This window comes from Pleurodeles waltl, chromosome 3_1 (genome assembly GCF_031143425.1).
Source record: "Pleurodeles waltl isolate 20211129_DDA chromosome 3_1, aPleWal1.hap1.20221129, whole genome shotgun sequence".
In the NCBI taxonomy this organism is placed as follows: domain Eukaryota; kingdom Metazoa; phylum Chordata; class Amphibia; order Caudata; family Salamandridae; genus Pleurodeles; species Pleurodeles waltl.
Window position 1 is genome coordinate 917,102,541 of NC_090440.1, and position 22,008 is coordinate 917,124,548.

The 22,008-nt window shown below is 46.1% G+C and overlaps 1 protein-coding gene across 1 annotated transcript in view; it reads left to right on the forward strand.

Moving 5' to 3' along the window:
• Positions 1-10,955: 10,955 nt before the first annotated feature.
• The window catches only part of LOC138284756 (uromodulin-like), a 95,382-nt gene continuing 84,329 nt past the window's right edge, over positions 10,956-22,008 (forward strand). The window contains exon 1 of the mRNA XM_069223893.1: positions 10,956-11,138. Coding sequence (XP_069079994.1) covers positions 11,090-11,138 — 49 coding nt within the window. The 5' untranslated portion in view covers positions 10,956-11,089. The remainder of the gene's footprint in view (positions 11,139-22,008) is intronic.

Below are 22,008 nucleotides of genomic sequence, written 5' to 3' on the forward strand. Positions count from 1 at the left end.
CTTTGCTAAATGATTCTTCATCAATGGCATGGAAATGCACATTGTGGGTAAAAACTGTAGCCCTGCCTGTAATGTCCTTCAGTGCTACTGCAATTGTACATGCCCAATCACATGCAATGATGGGTGAGGGTATGTGTGAGCCACTAATCAATGGTGACAACTCATGTCTGTGACACCACATGAACTGTAGCCACATAACATAGGTCCAATTCCAAGCACATGTCGGCATGGACATATTTGGGGGGAATTGATCTTCACCCCATGAAGACAGGTAGACCATGCATGAAACAGCAGTGAAAATGATATGACAAAAGTGAAAGGTACACATACTAACATGTAGGCACAATCAATGATGGCAACTGTTATGTCACAAAAATCTTGTCACTGGACATTCACTACTTACCAAAGGAACTTATTGACCTGTGACTGCACCCGAAGAGCAATGTTTGCTCTGTCACATGTATGATGGCCACATTCACAAGACAGAAAGTAGTGAGGCACCACCACTCGTGACACACTGAAGACAAGTGGCCTGTGAGAGACAGATGCCAATATATTCACTTGCGCAGGCAAATGGCTGAGGACAGTGATCTATTACTTCATGCTATTTGGGCTATCATGCTGAAGAGACAAGGACTGTTGTGTACAAATTGCACACACAATAACAAAAACATGACTTGATTGATTACTGGACTCAGCCATGTGCAGGGCCTGGAGAGATAATTGGTTGTGGACTGTATTTGTTTGTGTCCTAGGTCACTGGGCTAATAGGTAAGGCACATCAGCATTCACTATCTTCCATACCTACAGAAACAATTACTCATCTTGCGTGTCACACATAGCCCATCCCCAATCTTCAGTGGGAGGTGGCAGAACCTAGCACATCAACTTGGCAATGTAAAAGGCAGGAATATACCCTGGACTCGCCCCCTTACAGCGGCTGTGCTCCCCTCAAACACCCATCATACGTAGGGTAGGCCACAGCCAGAATGCGGCCCATTAGAGGGGCCAGGCTTCGATGTGCACCCCGCTCACATTGGAAGAACAGCCCCAGCTGGACCTCTGCGACTTATGGGCCCAGAGTCTCAGGTCCTCCCACCTCTTCCGACAGTGGGGTCTCTGCCAGCTATGGACCCACAGTGTCCGCACCTTTTGCACAAAGGCTCACTAAATCCCCTTCTTCTGATGGGCATTGACCTGTATAGGTCCAAGAGACAAATCAAAAGGTTACAAATACCGTTTTTTGACCAACTGTTTGTGTCACACACATTCCTAAAAACACTAAGCACATATATTTGTAATTTTCAACACATCGCAAGTGTAAAGCACATATGCTGATAAGTACAGGGACATGACTACACATGTTTGAATTCACCCGCAGAATAACCCACTACCCTGCTCATGGCCTACACTGACTAAGCAAGCCTACTGACATCATGTAGCCGAGCCTCAAGCAACATGTACTGTGATGTGAGCCACAATGAAACAACACAACACACCATTGTGACCTTCTGAAGGTTAAACTCCTTGTGCCTAAAGGGACAGCTACATTTACATTCTGCAACATCGACTCACTGCATACAGTCCCTACATGTGCATGTGTGGACACGTGGCCTAAACAATGTAGACTCATGCCACTTCAGAGTGGCTTTGTGTGGTATGTACTTGTAGCACAGACCACACTTTTGACCATATGTGGCAAACCTACAGAGACTGCATCCGACATACAAAGGTATGTTTGGTATGATTGTTTGCATGTAACCAAGATAATGAGTCAAAATACGTGCCCTCCCCTAACCAACCAACTATCTGCACTGTAGCTTTGCCACTTGTGCAATACATCTAGACTGGAGAAATATGGTCTATATAAAGGTAACAGCATAGCTGTGGGAGTAAGGGATCTGCCATATTCATAAGTCAATGATAAACATTGATGATGCAAAATGCACATATGTACTAGGTCAGGGACTTAACTCAGTACCCATTCCTAATATAATCAATGGACAAAGGCCTTCAGGCCAAGTCTTGCTATTGTAGGTTTGTTTTGACCATATACCAGGATCTTCAGGTCTACAGGGAGTGGGCACATTGCCACAGTTGTGTAGTCACAGTAACTCTACCCCAGTCCCAACTATGTCCGTATTGGGAGATACGTTTGCCAGGCCATGGTCTCTGCAGGCTGGGTATACAGAACCTACATGATACACACATTTCCATCACTTCCATGCATGACAGTACATCATGTGGCCATCATCAATGTGGCTTGTGTGGCACTCTGAAGAGCACAGTGAGTTTTTATATGCTTTTCATATAATAGTTTTGCAAGGACAGATATGGGCTGAAAGATAACTGGCACTATACACCTTGCTTGCAAGATCCTTAGATGACACAGAGAGTATACATATTTAGCTCATGCTGTTATACACATATATGTTGTTTGACATTTACAACCATCATATCCAACAATGTGACATTGTATGGCTGTGAAGTCTCCTTGCCTAGATATATGAATGCAACACAAGGATGATCTAGGCCTTAACACACATCACACAACACAGTGTCAATGTGCAATACATAGAGTACTTTGCTACACTACCTTCACACTGTGCATCCCATTTATGCCACTCAAAATTTGACAGCAGGCACACAAAAAATCTAACTGCCACACAAAGGCACACTTTGTAGCTTGTCAGGAGGGAGAGGATGGTGTTTACCAGAGTGAAATATGCCTATGACATTCACCTGCTCCTCTGGCAAGCCATAGAGCTGATCACACAGGGGAAGGACCTCTTTCACCAGCTTCTCCAGCTCCTCTGGAGAGAAGGCAGGGGGCCTTTCACCTGCTTGGCGTGGCATGATTGCTTCCACAGGCAGCACACAGCATATGAAGTGGTGGAGGTATTGATGGCAGCAGTGTCAGGAGTCAAGTGAGTGAATTTGAAAAATGTGGGGTACACATATGCCACATACGTGGTCATCACTGCTGACGGGCACAGCTATTGTCCCATGACCATCACAGGTAACAATGTTTGTCTGCTGCAGTCAAAACCACCCACTGCACGGACAACTTTGGCTGGATGGCATGAGCGGTTCATAATGTCCAGTGAAGAAGGTCAAGCATTCACCATTTTGGTGGTAGGCTGTATAGTATTGGGCCCTGCTAAATGCATCACAACCCAAATATATGTGCCACTGACATCCTAATGCAGCCTTGTTGTATAGGCTTCTTATAGAAAAGTCCTACTTTTTGCCCTGGCCACCCCCAAACGTTTTGGACTGATACTGGTGGTTACTGACTCTTGGCTGTACCCCGGGTACTGCTAACTACTACCAGGGTCAGTGCTCTGTCTAAAGCGGATATGCAAATTGGGCTAATTATATTTGGCAGCACCAACCTACCTAAAAGAACCTAGTATATGGTAGGGCATGTAGGTTTAGGGACCCCAGCATAGGTAGCGCAACCAGAGGTGCACTGCTGAGATGCCCAGTGTCATTTTAAAGGCAGGCCTGTCTTCAACTGCTTCAAGAAGGGACTCTCTGTTAGCTACAGGTAGAAAATAGCTGACTAGAGTCACTTGCATCAAAACCTGAAGGTACTGACTGGCTGACCAGTGGCTAGTGGCCATTTTTTTATTTGAACCAGGTGCATTCTGGGAGTGAAGTCCTAAACTTCAAGGGGCAACTCAAAGCTTCTGGAACCTTGGGGTGAGTTGTAGAATCCTAAAGGCCCTTCTAAGACCTTCTGTTAGAAGATCCAGATGTTTTGTGAAGTTTGGAGAGCTTTTGAAAAAAACCTCCATAAAGACAGACTAGAACTCATACTTATCGATCACACCATCAATGTCCCATGCAGCGTCCATGCTGCTCCTCTCTAAGGGCCATATGTACTAAAGCATTTTCCCATAGACACAGAATGGGTAAAATCCTTTGGTACATCTGGCCCTAAATGAAAAACGAGAGAACATTGAAAAACAATAAAACATATATAAAAAACATACTCCCATTTATCAGACAGAAAGAAGGAACGGAGAAGGTGGAGAATGCAAGGAAGGAGACAGAAGGGAGGAGAGGCAGCTCACAAGTAGGGCAGCAAGCAAGAAGCCAAAGGAACAAACTGTAGGAAACAGAGGAGCTATTGAGTCTAGGAGGAAAGAGGGACACCACAGACGATGAAACCCCAGACATGCATACCAATGCTATATTCTCAGGATTACAACTCCAACCAGAAAAAGATCAATGAGGAAGCCGTCGGGAGGCTACCATGTTTTCTGCAAGGCCTCCCAGAAGTCAGAGGGGCTGGAGAGGTATCCACCCTAACTCCACTAACTGGGAAGTGTGGCTTGCCCTGGTTAGTGCACCTACACAGGGCTGATGAAGTCATTCGGGAGAGAGGGGGATAAATAAAGAAGAATTTTAGAGGATAGACCGATTTGTCACAGGTAGACTCATTTCAATCTTTGAATGGAAGAGTTAGGAGTAGTTTGTTCAGTTTTGCTTTTTCTCTGCATTTGTTCTGGAGCTAAAAAAGGGGCATTTGCATTTTTGAATTTATAACAGAAGGATTTAGAGCCATATGTACCAAAGCATTTTCCCAATGACACAGAATGGGTAAAACCCTTTGATACATCTGGCCATTAGTGGTTTATTTTTTTCTGGCTAATGAAAGAGGCTCAAGGAGACAGAAGAAAGAATAGGCAGAATCCCGACAGTAAGGGAACCAATGAGTTAGCTGAGAAAGAGAAAGCCTGGATAGAAAAAACTAATGAGAAGAGAGGTGGAGAAGAAATCAGAGAACAGAAGAACAATACAAGAAAGAGGTTAGTCAGGAAATATAAGAGAAAGAAAAGAAGATTAAAGCATGCAGAGAAAAGAGAAGAACAAATGGGAAAAATAGGAGGAATACATACTTATCAATGGTCTCTGTATTCTTATCTGAGGCATGCAGTCCCTAAAGCAGGAGGACCTATCGAAGAAGAAACGAACAGAGTCACTCAGGGTGAACAAGAGAACACTACTTAGAAAGAAAATATATGTAAAACCTAATCCTTATAGAAAACAAACTTTCAATAAAGAATTTCCCCTTTTCAACCCACTTTGAGCCTGTGCAATCCCTCTACCGTCTAACACTTCTGGAAGGACATCTATTAATTCTGTGAACTCCAGGAAGAGAATGGTGATGCCCCTAGGCCTTGTGCTAGATGAAGAAGAGATCTTATGGTCCAAGCGATGAACCCTTTTGATGCTGATTGGACACAGATTTCCCAGGTGAACAATTGAGCGAAAAGCCTTTTGTAAAAATAATTTCATGTTGGAACCTTCAGATTCCTCTGGTATACCATCTAGACAAAGAATATTTCTCATGTTTCTGTTTTCCAAGTCCCCTTCTTTTTTTAAGTTGTTCTATTTGAATAATGTGACTGTGCTGCTGTGGCAATTTTCTCATAAGTATAGATGTGCCACATTTGCCACATAATCCATCATCTGCTGCATAAGCTGCAGGTTTTACCAAAAAATATATTTCTAGCTCAAATGGTTCAAAAGTTTCTAAAAATGTAGCAACACGTGTTACTGAGCAGTGGAAGGCCCTTTGCAAAGTTGGACTGGTCACTTTTCTGTTGCTTATTGCTATATTTGGGTATTCAATGGGTCTTAATGAGGTGCAACCAATGCCTAGACAGTGTTACCAATTTTAGAAATGATAAAATAATGAAGTGTTACTATTACAAAATCTGCTACATTATACTACATAATTTGCTTTTTCCTGCTGCATAATTTACTCAACCTGCGGCATAATTTGGTCCTCTCCTGGTGCATAATTTCAGTGGCGCTGCCCATATGGGAAACATCTAGTATGGCATCTTCACTATCACTTACTCACTGTTCAATGGCAAATATTCTCTTATTCACTTATTGTGAAACCACCATTTTTCCTCAATTCATTGAAGAGCTGCATTGGTTTCAACAACAAAAGGTTTCTTCCATGAGATCTTCCAATGTCAAGAGGGAAGGTGATTTGGAGGGAGAGTTCATAAAGTTTTTGGCCTTTACCAGAGGTAGAGGTGTTAGGCTTTTTTTATTCTTCTCCTGATCCTTGAGGAGAATCAGAGCTGGGAAAATTCAACTCCCTCTTCCATGTTGGCCTTACGACATATGCTATACGCTCCTTCTCATGCCTTTTTTTCTTGATAAGGGATGGAGACATGAAGAAAAAGAAAACTACATTCAATGCCAGCCCTCTCCCTTTGAAATCTCCCCATACAATCACAGGAAAGAATATCATGGACCAAGTCTCTCAATTAATAACAAGTTAAAAGTGATGCCAAAAACTTCAAGGTGAGGGCTCTCAACCTGGGCTTGATAACCAATGCCAATGGAAGAAACAGGATCAATGTTATGAAAGAGTAGTAACCAGCAACATATAGAACTACAGATGAATTTGCAATCCAGAAATAAAACTGCAGCAACATAGGCACAAATATTCCTCAAACTGTTGCCAGGTAGTCTCATATACCACAATTACTGATCAGTGAGTGACTAACATTTGATAACCAGCCCGGCAGGGCCAATGCATGATGCTTGTCCTTCCACAACCCCTGATGCTCAACCAAGCGCGTTGTACACAGCACTCATTCTGGAGGAACACCATAGGGAATATGAGAATGGGCCAAAATAAGAAAATAGCCCACTGCTGACTGTATGACAGTTTCCTTGTATCACCCTTTAGGCTCATCTGTTGTGTGCTTCTTAGCGTATGAGTGCCTGAAAAACAACAAGAACAAATATTTATTTTTTTCTAAAAACTTTACATCTTTTGATTTACAGTTTGAATCACTTACATTGTCTCTCTCAATCTAGACTCAATATATTTGTTAATTCACATGAGAATCATGTGAAATATTAGTTCCTTTTCTTCTGGTTGTTTCTTCACTAGAATCTAAGTAGTCTCTGCATTTGACACACGCTGCAGGGTTTCCTTAATGTTTTTCTCTGGTTAGGACAGATTGCATGATTCACTGAATAATAATTAGGTACCTTGAAAATAATGAACTATCTTACATTTATGTCCCCTAAGTTCTTTCACAGATGCCCAATTATTGTTCTTTTGTCTCAAATTCCTGACTTGCATGCTTGCATGAAGGAGCTTTCTCTTGTCTCTTTTATGTCTTGCAGATCATTGAGAACTCGTTCCAGGAAGTGTAAGGTTCACAGAGGATGATTATGTCCTGGAGGCGCAGGTAAGCTGGGTCAGTTGGAGAAACACAGTGATGTCTGCAATGGAACTCCAGTCGCCTAGCAAAGAGTGTGGTCCAAGAAAGTGGTATTGATACCCCCCAGAAATCAAAGATGCCTGCCACCATCACATGGTTGTTTCCTGAGCCTCCTGCCTTGTTCCAGAACCTTCTGACTTGTGCCAGATGGATTGCCATGTCTTGTTAAAGTATATTTACTGGCTTGTTCTAGAACCTTCTGGTTTGTTCCTGAACCTTCTGGCTTGTTCTAGAACCTTCTGGATTGTTCCAGATAGATTGCAATGTGCTTTGCTTTTAAAGTCTACCTATAAGAATTTAGTTGTCAACCATGTATTTGTTACAGTGCTATTACATTTTAATACTAGTGACTCCCCCCATCCTGAAAGCTTTGGGAACTATCTTTTTGCATCTGCACGAATGTACCCAAAAAAAAACAACTACCTGGGGTGTTCTGTGAAACACCTGACTTTGTAAACTGGGTGGCCATGACAGGTAGATGAAGGAGCCAATAACCACATATCCCAGTGGATCAATTAAAATAAAGCCTTAAAGAGAGTGTGTGTCAAGCCAGACATTGAGGTAAAACCACACCATTGCAGAAGCTTAATTGGAAATAGGCGCAACAGTATTTTTTCAATTTTAAATAAGCACACAAAGTGTGGGACCTCTAGCTTCTATAGAATCCTGAGGAAAAAAAAATAGCTTCAAGAAACGGCATCAAACGGCCTATTATGTCAAATCATGATTATCCCAGTCCTGCTGCACAGATAATCCTCTCAGGGCCACTTCCAAAACATTAGGATAGACAGCACTCATGAAAAGAAACACATAGCTTCTCCACAGACATAGTTCATATTTCTGTAGAATAGATAAACTTCCTCACCCTTGAATAAATCTGCTACCGCACCACAGCAGGTCTTGTGCATGCCCTTATTATAACAACACACATTCTGTTTCTTCTTACATGTCCGTTTTACTGGCTGGAAAATAATTTTCTTCAAATAAACTGGTGCCACAAGTTTTCTTATTACTTCGTTCTATTTTGTGCGGTCACAAATCATTCTAATGCTGCTTTATTCTGAAGACCCTCTTCCTCAGAGATGGGGCCTTGCTAAATTGTGTTCCACCATCTTGGGCTCCCAGGCCACACCCCAAACTTTTTTTTGTCACTGTGTTTTTTATTGTTCCGAGGTGGATGCCCACCATCTTCTAATAGTTAACTAAGAATAATTTTAAAAAAAGAATCACACGGAGGATCCTGTGTATGTGAGTGCAAATACAGCAAACATCTTGGAATGATTTTTTAAAGCAAAAGACAATCCATGCCACGATGGCTGCCATGCATAAATATGCAGCAGCTATATTGGAATGTTTTTTGTTAACTAGCTCTTTGCATACAATGCAGCAATCTTGCAATTTGTTTAGTTTATTTTTAATGAGTTGTTGCAAGATGGCTGGTGGGCATCTGGAAAAGCAACATGAATACGAATGTAAACAGGGAGGAAAGGAAGGCAAAAGGTAGAAGGAGGATGGGGGAGTGGGGACCAAAAGCAAGTGAACCTGCAGTGTATATATGCTAGGCCTTTGAAAAAAGTTAGTAATTAAATAAATCAGGAGTTGGGGACAGCAATGAGAGTGAGAAAAATGATGCACCCTCATGTATCATAAGAACAAAAATAAATAGCCCCTGCAAAGACTATTGTCCTCATCACTGTGCTTTGTTAGCTTTGCCAACAGTTTGTGCTGATGCTGTGTAGTATTCAGAAAAGAATGCTCTTGTCCATGATGTACATCTATGGCAAAAAAGAAAAAAATGATTAAATGACGAGCCATGAACATTTGCACATATGCGCTATGACATCAGGCGGTTGTTGTCACTCAGCAGGCGTGTGCATTCATGGTGATGTATTGGCTCATGTGCATCACCATGCATGCGAACAATTACTGAATGACCAAGTGGCCATTTTATTTATTTTTTTATTTACTGATCCAAGATGGCAGAAACCACTTGAAGCAGTGAATGAACAAACATTTAAATGTATGCAACAATGCTCATTTCTTAAAGTGGATTAGCCCCTCAGCAAAATGGAGCTGCCTCGTCCTCAAAACACGTTTAAAAAAAATTATTTTATGGACTGCAAAGAGTGGGGAAGCAATAAAGTTAGTAGGTGGTGTGAGCGGTTAGAGGGAAGTAAAAGGGACTCATCATTAAAAATACACATAGAAAGTTGAGGCGGGGAGAAGAGAGCACACTGAACACGTGTCGTCTTATGAGAAAGCAGCACTCATGAGGCGGAGAATGTATTTTGGCAGAGAAAAGGAACATATGAGGGAGGCAGCTAGAAAACACACACTTTAATGGAGGGCTGAAAGAAGAAAAATAGTTCCCTATAGGTGAGTAGAAAGCTATGTCAGCCACTCTAAAGGATGATAGTGAGACTATGCTCCAGAGAAGGGACAGCACATGAAGAGGAAGGAAAGCCATCCAATAAGAAGCAAGGGAATAAGAGTGACAATATAGCCAACAAATGGAAGCAATGCGCTGCCTCTATGCCCACTGTGAGGTATTTTCCACAAGAGGTATTTTGTAAACAGACCGCTTACCCAGTTTGGTAGGTTATACCAAAATGTAGACCCACTGTATTATTAGTGGAAGGATACAAATCAGAGAAACAAAATGATGGTAAAGAAGCTAAGCTCTAACAGTGGGTTAAATGTAAGAATAGAAATGAACATAGAGGAAAAACATCAAATAAGGAGCAGGATACTGAGATAAATTAGAAAGCTATCCAACCATGAGCAAGAAGCTGACCCAAAGCCACCTTTATATATTGTATTCTAGACAATAGTTCTTCCATAACAGATAGCTAAAGATGGCTGTAGGTCAAGGTCTGAAAATGCCATTGTAAATAGTGAACACTGAACAACTGCAAAGCCGCAATTAATAAGAATAGAAATACAAATACATTGTTTCTTTTGAAAACATTGTTTTATTCCTTTTTGCAAAGTGTTGGGTTCATAGCACTCATTATTTGGAGAAATATGTCGCATACAATTGTAGCTAGTTAGCTATCAACAAGGGGGACTTTCTTTACATGGTATTCTTGTGGTCTATGATGCCACTTGAGACACACAAATAAAGTGACTCTCTTGTTGACAGCTTGCTTCCACTTCAATTATTTGTATTGGAGTATGATTGTATGATTGGGGTTGTGTTGAAGAATGAGGTTGATTATGAGGACTTAACATGGTGGATATTTTTGTTTATTCTTGTGAATATGAGTGGATTAGTATATGATATTGTTTGTGTCAGCCGATGATGTTGTGACCTTCTTAGCTCACTGAAGGGGGTTCCATGCTTAGCGAGAGGATGTGCTGACGTTGAGAGAGATGACGGGTCCTTAGACACTTTAATTATATAGCTTCTAAAATGTCAATGGTAGCATACTGCCTGCAAGGATTCCATAAATATGCCACACACCCCTCCCTGCACCCTGCACCCTGCACTTAATATTGTGAGACAAGTCATAAAGTAGCTTTCCTCCTCCTTTGTCATACTTTACATTCTCTCACCTGCTCCCCGGTCCACCTCCCAACCTACCTGATCTGTTCAGTGTGAACCATTCTTTCCCTGTCTTTCCTCCCTCCCTATGAGTCACTCCCTTGTAGGCCTCTCTCTCGGTGTATAAAAGATCTGGCTGGAGAGTGTTTCTGTCACTTTTTGGGGCTGGCTAAGAGTGCAGCAGTTTTTTACCCTTTTCTAGTCCGCAGCAGTCTGCATTCAGTTCCGAAAGGCACCTTGGAAAGCAGTAACCAATCTCAGATTCCATACTTCAAAGATGACGCTCCTTCTGGCAGTGCTATGTGCCGCTCTCCTGGGAGAAGCAGGTAACTATCCCTAAGCTCTGATGATGAACACCCACCAGTTAAAATGGGGATGCAAAGGCTGCTGAGCGATTGTCCATGAGGTCATTCTGTCAATTGTAGATTTTTAGGATATCCCGGTTAGGTTAATTCCTTTATAATTGATCTAAATTGGTACCTTTTTACCTTGTGAGTTGTTATCTTGAAAATGTTTCATGGATGTAACCCTTTTTCTCGGTGTGTTGAGTGATTTACCCGAATTTTATTCTGAGATCTTCTGTGTATTTATTTGGACATGCTGAAGCTGAGTATTGGGTTTCAGGAAAGGGATGGGGTGGAAATCCTCTCTGCAACGGGCTGCTTTGTTGCATAGGGGTAGGACACTGTTGGGGCAGGTACATTTAATTGTGTCACAAGTGGACCAGGATCATGAAATGTATCTTCCAGGTAGTGATGTTGTCACACCTCTTTTAGAGGTGAGGCCTACAGTGTTGACATCTTTCAGATGCCTCTAAAGCCTTTACTCTGTGTGCATTCATGACCTGGAACAAGATCCCCGTATCCATTAGGTCACAATGCAGTAGCAGTCCAAAAACCAGCTACCACTCCTCTCATTTATTGACTATATACTTGTTTTTGACCCTGTACAGTGCTCACTCTGTACAAACACCACGAGCACACATGCATTCATACATAAATACATCTCCGTCTCTTTACAAGCCATCCCAAAGTTAACAATCAGGCCCTGTACAATATTCCACGTTGACAGCTAGGAAGACGAGGAACAATTATCTGACAAAACAATCAAAAAAGGACAGGTGATCTCATGTTTAGAGAGCTGCCTCATATTGGATCAAAAGCTGCATGAGCGACCATTCACTTTTGTCTGCACTGGCTGATTTTATGCTTGTGCTTATCACATAATTCCAGATCGTTGGTGAGTGACCGCGAGCACAAAATGCAGGAGCTTTGAAACAGGATGTGTGCTGTGGCTGTATGCAACGTAACTTTAGAGAAATGTGAAATAAAATTAAATGAAAAAGGACTTGTATAGCGTGCCTATACCTAGGTGTGTCTTGGCATTTCCAGACACCTGCTTAGCGAGCACAAAGAGCGAGAGATTAAAGGCCTAGTCAGGGATGCCATAGAGCCATGTTTGTAAACATTTCTTGAAAGCGAGATGCTCTTCCATGGCTTGTATATCACATTGCATAGTATACCAGAGTTTGGCAGTAGGATAAGAGAAAGATCTGCCTCCCCAATGGCTACGCTCATCTAACTTTCTGGAAGCTCCAAGAAGAAGCCATCAGGAATATACCAGAGGAATTTAGGCCTGATGAATTTGGGCCCCTGTTGCACAGTCCTTTGTGGGCCAGGTAGAGCACCTTGAACATGGCCCTCTTCTCATAGTCAACCAATGCAACCTGATCAGTTCCTTAGAAAGAGACTGATCTTTAGGGACACTAAGGGCCTTATTTGATCTTGACGCAAAAGGTCCTGACACTGACTTTTCGACTAAAAACTAGTCTGCCGCTATGACGATCCACCAGCCATATTTAGAAGTTTGTGGTCCCATAGATGAGATCCAGCATTTGAAGAGCCGTCTCTGCCAAGAAACACTACCTGCATTGATGGTAGGTGAGGTAAAAGTGTATGCAGGTGGAAACCCAGACACCCTTACTGCCGTGCAGATTTGGATGTGCATTACCGCCAAGAAAAAAGTGGCGGTCCGACCTCCATGTCTGAGATGGCAGACTGGGGGAAAAGGGGTGAAAACTCACCTTTTTTCCATTCCCCCATCATTGACTGGACACGACTGGACAAGACCTACCATCACTCCTGCCACTGACCCACAGAGAAAAATACGACCCCCCCCATCTATGGATTCAAATGTAGGGACACTGCATTACCAGGGCACGTTGGGTGGGCACTGCATGGGAAGTGTTGACCAATGCAGGCATATGCATGTCACAGTACTTTTTTTAAATTACTATGACATGCATATGTGGGGGACACAGTGGTGTCACACATGGCTGGGAACGCACTTGCACAACACGAATATCACACACATACACAACTGTCATTGTGGTGCAATCATTCATTACACAATGATGGAGCACTCACAGTGGACAATGTTGTCCATGTGTGTGGATTTCAAAGGGACCTGCACAGGAAGGTTTGTGCTATCCATTGTGTATGGGAATGTTTATGCGTATGTGTGTGCCTGTGAATTGGCTGGTTGAGGTGGAGGGAGCAGGAGTAGGTAGTGTGGTTGTGTCTGCATGTGTGTCAATTGCATGTGGCACCGATGTTGTTGTCTATGTTGTGTTGCCGTGTAACACATTCAGGTGATTGTGGTTGTTGTGTGGCGGTCGTTGTCGTGATGTGTGTAGTTGTGCATGTGTGTGAGCGTGTGTGTGCAGCTGAGTGTGTAGTTGTGTTGGTTGTTGTGGTTGTGTCATGTGTTGGTGCAGTGTCAATGGTGTGTGTATGTTGTGGCATGGATGCATGTCAATGTGTGTTTTTACCGTGTTCATGTTGTTTTGTGTTGGAATAGAAATGGGTTATTGTGTGCATGTGGTGTGTTGTGTAGTGCGGGGTGCACATATGGCTAAGGGACAGTGTGTGTGTGTGTCAATTACCTCTTTTCCATAGCCCCTGCTATTATACGAAGTCAATTGGGCCCCGCTGCTGTCTCCCTCCATCAGCAATCCATCAGCATTCTATCTGCTTGCAGAACTATAACATCTAAATACGTTGGGTGGATGACTGTCGCCTTGATGGTCCTCTCGTGTCAGTGGCTAACGCTGGTTTGTAGTGTGACCGCCAAGATCTAAATTTGTCCCTAAGGGCCTGATTCAGATATTTTTGGGAGGGGTTACTCCATCACAATGGTGACAGATATCCCATCCGCCGAAATCTAAATCCCACAAGATACAATGGGATTTTGATTTCAGCAGACTTGATATCTGTCACTGTTGTGACAGATTAACCCATCTCCCAATTTCGCTAAATCAGGCGCTAGGTATGAGACGGGCAGCTGCTGTCTGTTCAGGGAAAACCGATTGACTTCTAAGTAGTGGGGATTACAATAATCCAAGCAGGTGAAAATGAAGGTACTTGCAGTTGGCTGGATATCATTGGGGACAGTAACAATAATTAGAGTATCATCTGTATATGATAGTACAGAAAGTCCATATGACCTAGTCAGGTACGCCGGGGGAAACATACAGGTCGAAAGGCTAGAGCTTATCAAAAACCCTTATGGAACCCCACAAGATAGAGAGAAAGGGTTCAAATGAATTGATTACAGGCCACACTTTATGTCCTCTCCGACAAGGAGAAATGTAGTAGTGAGAGGGCCTTACTCCTAATCCCCAAGTAATCAAGTCTGGTCACTAGCAGATAGTATCAAAAGCTGCTAAAAGGTCTAATAAAATAAGCACAGCAGAAGTTCTGCTTCCAACTATGGGCCTGATTCGCAAAGATAATCTTAAACTTTCATGTAAATGTATCCATTTTTGCTTTGTACAAAGGGATTTTCAAGTAGTATCTTTACAAGGGTGGAGTCTCTGCACATAAAATGATAAGTCTTTTAATATGTGGAGACTACTAGCGAACAACTGTAAACTTACACAAAAGTGGAAGTTTACCTTTGTGAGTCAGGCTCTGTATATCTAATATCACCGGCCGCTGCTACCAGTGTCCACTCCGTGCTGTGGCCATTCCGAAAGCCAGATTGATACATAAACAATAAGGCATGCTTGCCCAGAACAGCTGTCAAGACTGCCTTCAGTGCCTTTTACAGACTTTTTGCGGGAAGCAGTAATTAAGGAATTGGATGGTAGTTTTTTTTGTTCTTTATGGTTAGCTGAAGGTTTGTTTTAATATAAAGGATGGCTGTAGCTTCCTTCCATGCTTTTGGAAAAAATCCTGAATAGATGATATGGTTGCAAATTCCCATTAAGTGCTTAGAAACGGTGTCAGATACAAGGGGCACAAGAATCCATGTAACATACAGGAATTCACTGACGTAACCGTGGTATTAAAAAGAGAACCTCACTCAAGAGCAGGGGAAGGAGGGAATTCTTGATGTATGGCACTTTGTCTTAGTCTGAAAGAAGTGGCCGAATCATAAAAGGGCTGAGTAAAATTGCAAGTAGACGAATCATCCTGCTGGGAAAGGGCAAATCAAACCCGAAAAGCTCTTTTAGTGGATTTTTGGCATTCTTAATTTTACCAGAGTAGAACCTAGATTTTTCTTTAACTGTAGCACTTTTACATTCGAAGATAACTTCTTTATACCATATCCTTTCTCCAGGATCGCAGTCTTTCCGCCATTTCTTATCCTGTCTATGGCATTTTTATTTAGAAAACGATGGGAAAGAGTGGGCTGGCCGTTTTGGACTAGCCTCTCACAACTCAGCTACCATGTAAACAGCCGAAGTTAGCCAGTTCTCGTGAGTTGAGACAGACTGATCGGACGAGTGCGGAGGTACAGAGGCAGTTTAGTCAATGCATGACTTAGATTATCCTTATTAACTTTATTACAAGCCCGCATCCGGAGTACTGCAGTCGCTACTACATCTTTACAGGGACCTTAAGACTACAGTCAACCGCCATTATGTATGTAGGGGGTACATATTGCGTGCAGGCATATAATCCTTAACTCTTGCAACAATTGTGCACTATAAATGGAAATAAATCCACCCACTCCTAAAATGGACAAGAGGATTGGACCACATGGAATGCTTTCTTTCTGTCTGGCTACGAACTTCCATAGAGTATGAAATCCCTCTGGTCAGAAGCTGTTCGCTTTGCACAAACGAGCCTCCACCTAGATCTTGGTGGTCTACCTGGTTACCATGATCAGAGTCAGACTGGGACAGCAAATAGTCCCGGGCTCCGAAATAAAAGGGTCTCTATTAAGAAATCAGGGGGCATATTTATACTCCGTTTGCGCCGAATTTGCGTCGTTTTTTTAGACGCAAATTCAGCGCAAAACTAACGCCATATTTATACTTTGGCGTTAGACGCGTCTAGCGCCAAAGTATGAGGAAAGAGCGTCATTTTTTTGCGTGAACGCCTTCCTTGCGTTAATGAGATGCCAGGTAGGCGTTCCCGTCTAAAAAAATGACTGCGACGCAAATGCGTCGTATTTATACTCCCGGGCAAAAATCAGGCCCGGGAGTGGGCGGGGCAAAAAAACCTGCATTTGCGCCGGATTTTAGCGCCTGGGTCAGGGCAGGCGTTAAGGGACCTGTGGGCTCAAAATGAGCCCACAGCTGCCCTCCCATGCCCCCAGGGACCCCCCCTGCCACCCTTGCCCACCCCAGGAGGACACCCAAGGATGGAGGGACCCATCCCAGGGACATTCAGGTAAGTTCAGGTAAGTATAATTATTTTTTTTTTAAATATTTTTTTTTGGCATAGGGGGGCCTGATTTGTGCCCCCCTACATGCCTCAATGCCCAATGACCATGCCCAGGGGACATAAGTCCCCTGGGCATGGCCATTGGGCAAGGGGGCATGACTCCTGTCTTTACTAAGACAGGAGTCATGTAAATGGCGTCTGGGCGTCGTTAAAAATGGCGCAAATCGGGTGGAGGCGATTTTTTGGCGTCAACCTGACTTGCACCATTTTAAGACACCCTAACGCCATTTTCCCCAACGCCGGCGCTGCCTGGTGTACGTGTTTTTTTTCCACGCACACCAGGCAGCGCCGGTCTGCTAGCGCCGGCTAACGCCATTCAATAAATACGGCGCTTCAGAATGGCGTTAGCCGGCGCAAAACTTTTTGACGCTAAACTGCGTTAGCGCAGTTTAGCGTCAAAAAGTATAAATACGGGCCCAGGTTACTAAAAATGTGACCCACATTTGCAAATCAGTACAGTATTGAACTTGTAAAGAGACCATGTAGATGTTTTGCAAGTTACAGAGGACTGCATGCATTTGGGCTTTCAGTAGGGAATGTTGTGGTGTTACAGAGATATCAACTGTAAAACCTGGCCCACCATATGATAAAACAGCCCATACACTATCCTACCAGACTAATCTGTGTGATTTATACCCTTAGTATAATATAGAATAGGTACTTCAACACTACAAACCTCATTCACAAACACAACAAGCACAGCTGAAGCAGGAACAAAGAATATTCCTCACACATGTACGGCACAGAGAGTATTCAACAGACAAAACAGGCACAACACACGAAATAATCACCTAAATTTCCACCTGACACCCAACAAAGGAAAAAGAGATACAAACGTGTAAGGTTCCTTCACGCTTTTCTAACTTACAAACACATACAACATTGATACTGCATGGGCAGTGTAGTGCAAACTTCCCTTACAACACAGACCAGCTACAGCATGGATAGCCGTGGTGCCTGCTACTGTTCAATCCCTTCACTTAAACTCACCCCGCCTACTTCCAGCCCTCTCCATAGATAAATCGTCTAATAACAATTTGCAGTATCCACTACCAAACCCCCTTCACCAATTCAATTGCAGTGCTCAAGTCAAGCACATTTTATGCTATGGTCATATCCAGTCACACATTTGGACACATTATGGTGGTCATTCCAACCCTGGCGGTCGGTGTTAAAGCGGCAGCTAAACCGCCAACAGTCTGGCGGTAAAAAAAATGGAATTCCGACCCTGGCGGAAACCGCCAACAGAGACGGCCACTTCAACACACCGCCCGCCACGGCGGGACAAACAAACAGCGCGGCGGTCACCGCCAACAGACAGGCGGGAGTCAATGTACCGCCCACCCTATCACAACCCACCAATCCGCCACCTTTTCCGGGACGGTAGCCCCGCTGATAAAAACACGCCGGAAACAGCCATTTCGAACAGAAAACGCTCACCTCCATACACCCCACGAGGAATCTGGACAGCATAGAACCCGAACTCCACATCCTCCCAGCAATACTCTTCCTGCTCCTCTACTAGGAGCACGAACGCCGGCGCAGAAGACAACGGTGAGTACTGCACCTACGACACAGGGGAGGGGGGATGGAAAAAATTAGGGGGACACACATACGCGACACCCCCACCCTCACCCACTCCAACACACACATCAATGCATAGCAATACATCACAGTTACCCCCCCCCACCCCCCCGGAAGAATGCAAAGACAAAAGGAAATTATTCGAAACATTGGAATATATTGTATCACTGGCTTAAAAATATATCACACTTCTAAAACCTTTATATACATAAATTTACAAGTCCGATCATTGTAGCAGGCATTGTTCGTGGACCACTGGGCCCAAATCACATGGGCAAAGCCTACACAGGATACCTGACTCCAACGGAGAGAACACTGCAGGGGCATCAGATAGCAAAACTACAGGCACCTCAGGGGGAAGGGAAGGGGGGGCACCTCAGCCAGATGAGTCCACGACGCCAGATCCACGAGGGACCTCCATGGCCATTGTTCAATCCTGGGGAGTGCAAAGCCACAGTCTCTCAAGTCTCTACAGTGGGTGGTTTGCCCACTGTAACATCCTGGGGAGTGTAAAGCCACAGTCTCACAAGTGGATAACAGTCTCCACTGGTTCTGGAGGGGGCTTTAGGCCCAGAGTGCTTCGTGCAGCCCTCCCCGACACAGATGCGGGCATGCCCCTTCCGCCAATGGGTCAGCGGTGCTTGAGACAGTGGTGCCCAGTTCAGCGGTGCTTGAGATGAAGGGCCCAGTGCAGCGGTGCTTGAGATGAAGGGCCCAGTTCAGCGGTGCTTGAGATGAAGGGCCCAGTGCAGCGGTGCTTGAGACGGCGGTGCTCAGTTCAGCGGTGCTTGAGACGGCGGTGCCCAGTTCAGCGGTGCTTGAGATGAAGGGCCCAGTTCTGGGTGCTTGAGACGGCGGTGCCCAGTTCAGCGGTGCTTGAGACGGTGGTGCCCAGTTTAGCTGTGCTTGAGACGGCGGTGCCCAGTTCAGCGGTGCTTGAGATGAAGGGCCCGGTTCAGCGGTGCTTGAGATGAAGGGCCCAGTTCTGCGGTGCTTGAGACGGCGGTGCCCAGTTCAGCGGTGCTTGAGACGGCAGTGCCCAGTTTAGCGGTGCTTGAGACGGCGGTGCCCAGTTCAGCGGTGCTTGAGATGAAGGGCCCAGTTCAGCGGTGCTTGAGATGAAGGGCCCAGTGCAGCGGTGCTTGATACGGCGGTGCTCAGTTCAGCAGTGCTTGAGACGGCGGTGCCCAGTTCAGCGGTGCTTGAGATGAAGGGCCCAGTGCAGCGGTGCTTGAGACGGCGGTGTTCAGTTCAGCGGTGCTTGAGATGACGGTGCTCAGTTCAGCGGTGCTTGAGACGGCGGTGCCCAGTTCAGCGGTGCTTGAGATGAAGGGCCCAGTGCAGCGGTGCTTGAGACGGCGGTGCTCAGTTCAGCGGTGCTTGAGACGGCGGTGCTCAGTTCAGCGATGCTTGAGACGGCGGTGCCCAGTTCAGCGGTGCTTGAGATGAAGGGCCCAGTGCAGCGGTGCTTGAGACGGCGGTGCTCAGTTCAGCGGTGCTTCGGATGAGTGCCCAGCTCAGCGGATCCGGCCATAGCGTGGAGGTCATTCGCCATCTGACCTGTGGCTGGCGGTGCCTTCCTGCCCATCTGTCGTGTGGCTGGCGGGGCCCTCCTGGGCTGCAGTACCGGGCCTGTTGGTGTCCTCCTGCCTACCTGGGATGGGGCTTGCGGGGCCCTCCTGGGCTGCAGTACCGGGCCTATTGGTGTCCTCCTGCCCACCTGGGATGGGGCTGGCGGGGCCCTCCTGGCCAGCTGGGCTGCTGGCGGTCTTGTCGGGCGTGCTGCCCTTCCCAGCTTTCCCTGTTCGCCTGTGTCCCTTCCCCACCTGTGGCGGTGTGCCAGCTGGCATCACACTTCCTGCCGGAGCCATGGTAGGGATTTTGGTCCCTGGTGTCTTCGGCCTCTCGCGCCGCCCACTGCCAATCTTCGGATGTTTTTCTGGGGGTGGGCTGGCCGTGCCTTGGCTCCGTACTGAACTGGCTGCCCTTGAGGGTGGAGGACTCCACAGTCCATGCAGACTGTCATCACAGGGCCCGCTTTTGTGGTGGCTGAGGTGCTGACTGGAGTCCTATGAGATGGACGGGGTGGGGGAGTTGTTGGAAAGAGGTCAAGTTTGGAAAGGAAAAGCATTTTAAGAACAGAGGGACGGGTAGGTGTAGTGGGTATGGGAGTGGAGGAAGAAGTTGTGGTTGTAGGAGTTTTCAGTCTGGTGTCTTTGGGTGCAGGTGCTTGGGCTGGAGGCTGTCTTGAGGTGGATGGCTGTTGGGTGGGTGGCTGCCTGCGTTTGTGTAGCTTGGAAGAGGGGGTGACAGACACACTGGGAGAGGACACAGGGGATGTGTGAATGGTAGTGGGGGTGGTGACTGCACGTGTGCGGGGGGTTCTGGTGGGTGTGCTGGTGATGGACGTAGTGGCTGAAGATGTTGTGCATGCAGGTGTGAGTGGAGAGGTGACAGGGAGGGAGGAGGGAGACGAGGAGGAGGGGGACACAGTGGAGGCAGTGGGTGTTGGTATATCTGCATGTGGATGTTGCTTGTGTGAATGCCTGTGTGATGTGTGGTGCTTATGTCTGGCTGAGCTTCCCTTGGGTGTTGAGGTGTGTGCAGGCTGGTCTGATGGTGTGTCTGGGATAGGCAGAGGTACAGGGGATTGGGTATGGGTGGAGGAAGTTGGAGGGGGGAGGCTAGAGACAGGAACAATGGCTGCCATCAGTGCTGAGGCCAGAGTGTTGAACGATCGCTGAAGGGCAGCCTGACCAGAATGAATGCCCTCCAGGTATGCATTACTCTGGTGCACCTCCCTTTCTACAACCTGGATGGCATTCCAAATGGTAGACTGCCTAACAGTGAGCTTCCTCAGGAGGACAATGACCTCCTCACTGAGGGCAGCAGGGGTGACAGCGGCAGGGCCTGAGGTGCCTGGGGCGAAGTAGATGCCCACCTTCCTGGGTGAGTGGGCTCGGGGCAAACGCTGAGGGGCTGCTGGGAGGGCGGTGCTGGTGCGCTGTACCTGTTGTTGCGGGGGGCACAGATGTTGCCGCCACCACAAGGGAGCTCCTTTCAGAGGACGAGTCGCTGTCACTGACATCAGCACGAGTCACAGCTGTGGAGCTCCCCTCGCCCTCCGTCTCACTGGTGAATTCCGAATCCGTTGCATGGCCCGCCATGGCCATGTGAGATGCAGCTCCCTCGTGCTCCGATGCCACTTCTCCTCCGCCTGATGATGCTAATGCACACATGAACAGGAAGACAATAAAAAAGGGGGATGGGGAAAAATAAAGAAATGTTGAGTGCATGCATTGGCGACACCGTTGGCGGACAGGACAGACACAGAAGCCCCCTGCACTACGCTGAGCACTTGGGGTCGACTACGCAATCCGTGGGACATGGCCTACAAGCCTATGGGCGACATCTGCACACATAGATGACACAGGGCAATGAATAGCTGTACTTGGCACCCTACAGAGGTGGGGGGCGGGGGCACAGGGCCATGCCTTACGGAGGGGCCTATCCTACAGATATCGCCCTGGCCTAGGGATACCCACAGCCCTCCTCCCCCACCCAGACACCTCCACTGCGCGCAAAGTCACCAGGATTGGAGTGTACTCACCCCCTTGTGTCTGCTGTGATGTCCTCAAGCGCCCATCCAAATCGGTGTAGGCCACCGCCAGGATCCGGGACATCAGGGGGGTCAAAGTCCGACTGGCACCCCTCCCACGTTGGGAGGCCATCCCCAGCTGAGCCTCCGCCGTCTTCCTGCTCCAGCGTCAGATGTCCTCCCATCTCTCCCGGCAGTGGGTGCCCCGTCTGTGGTAGACCCCCAGGGTCCGGACGTCCTTTGCAATGGCACGCCAAATATCGATTTTCTGGTGGGCGC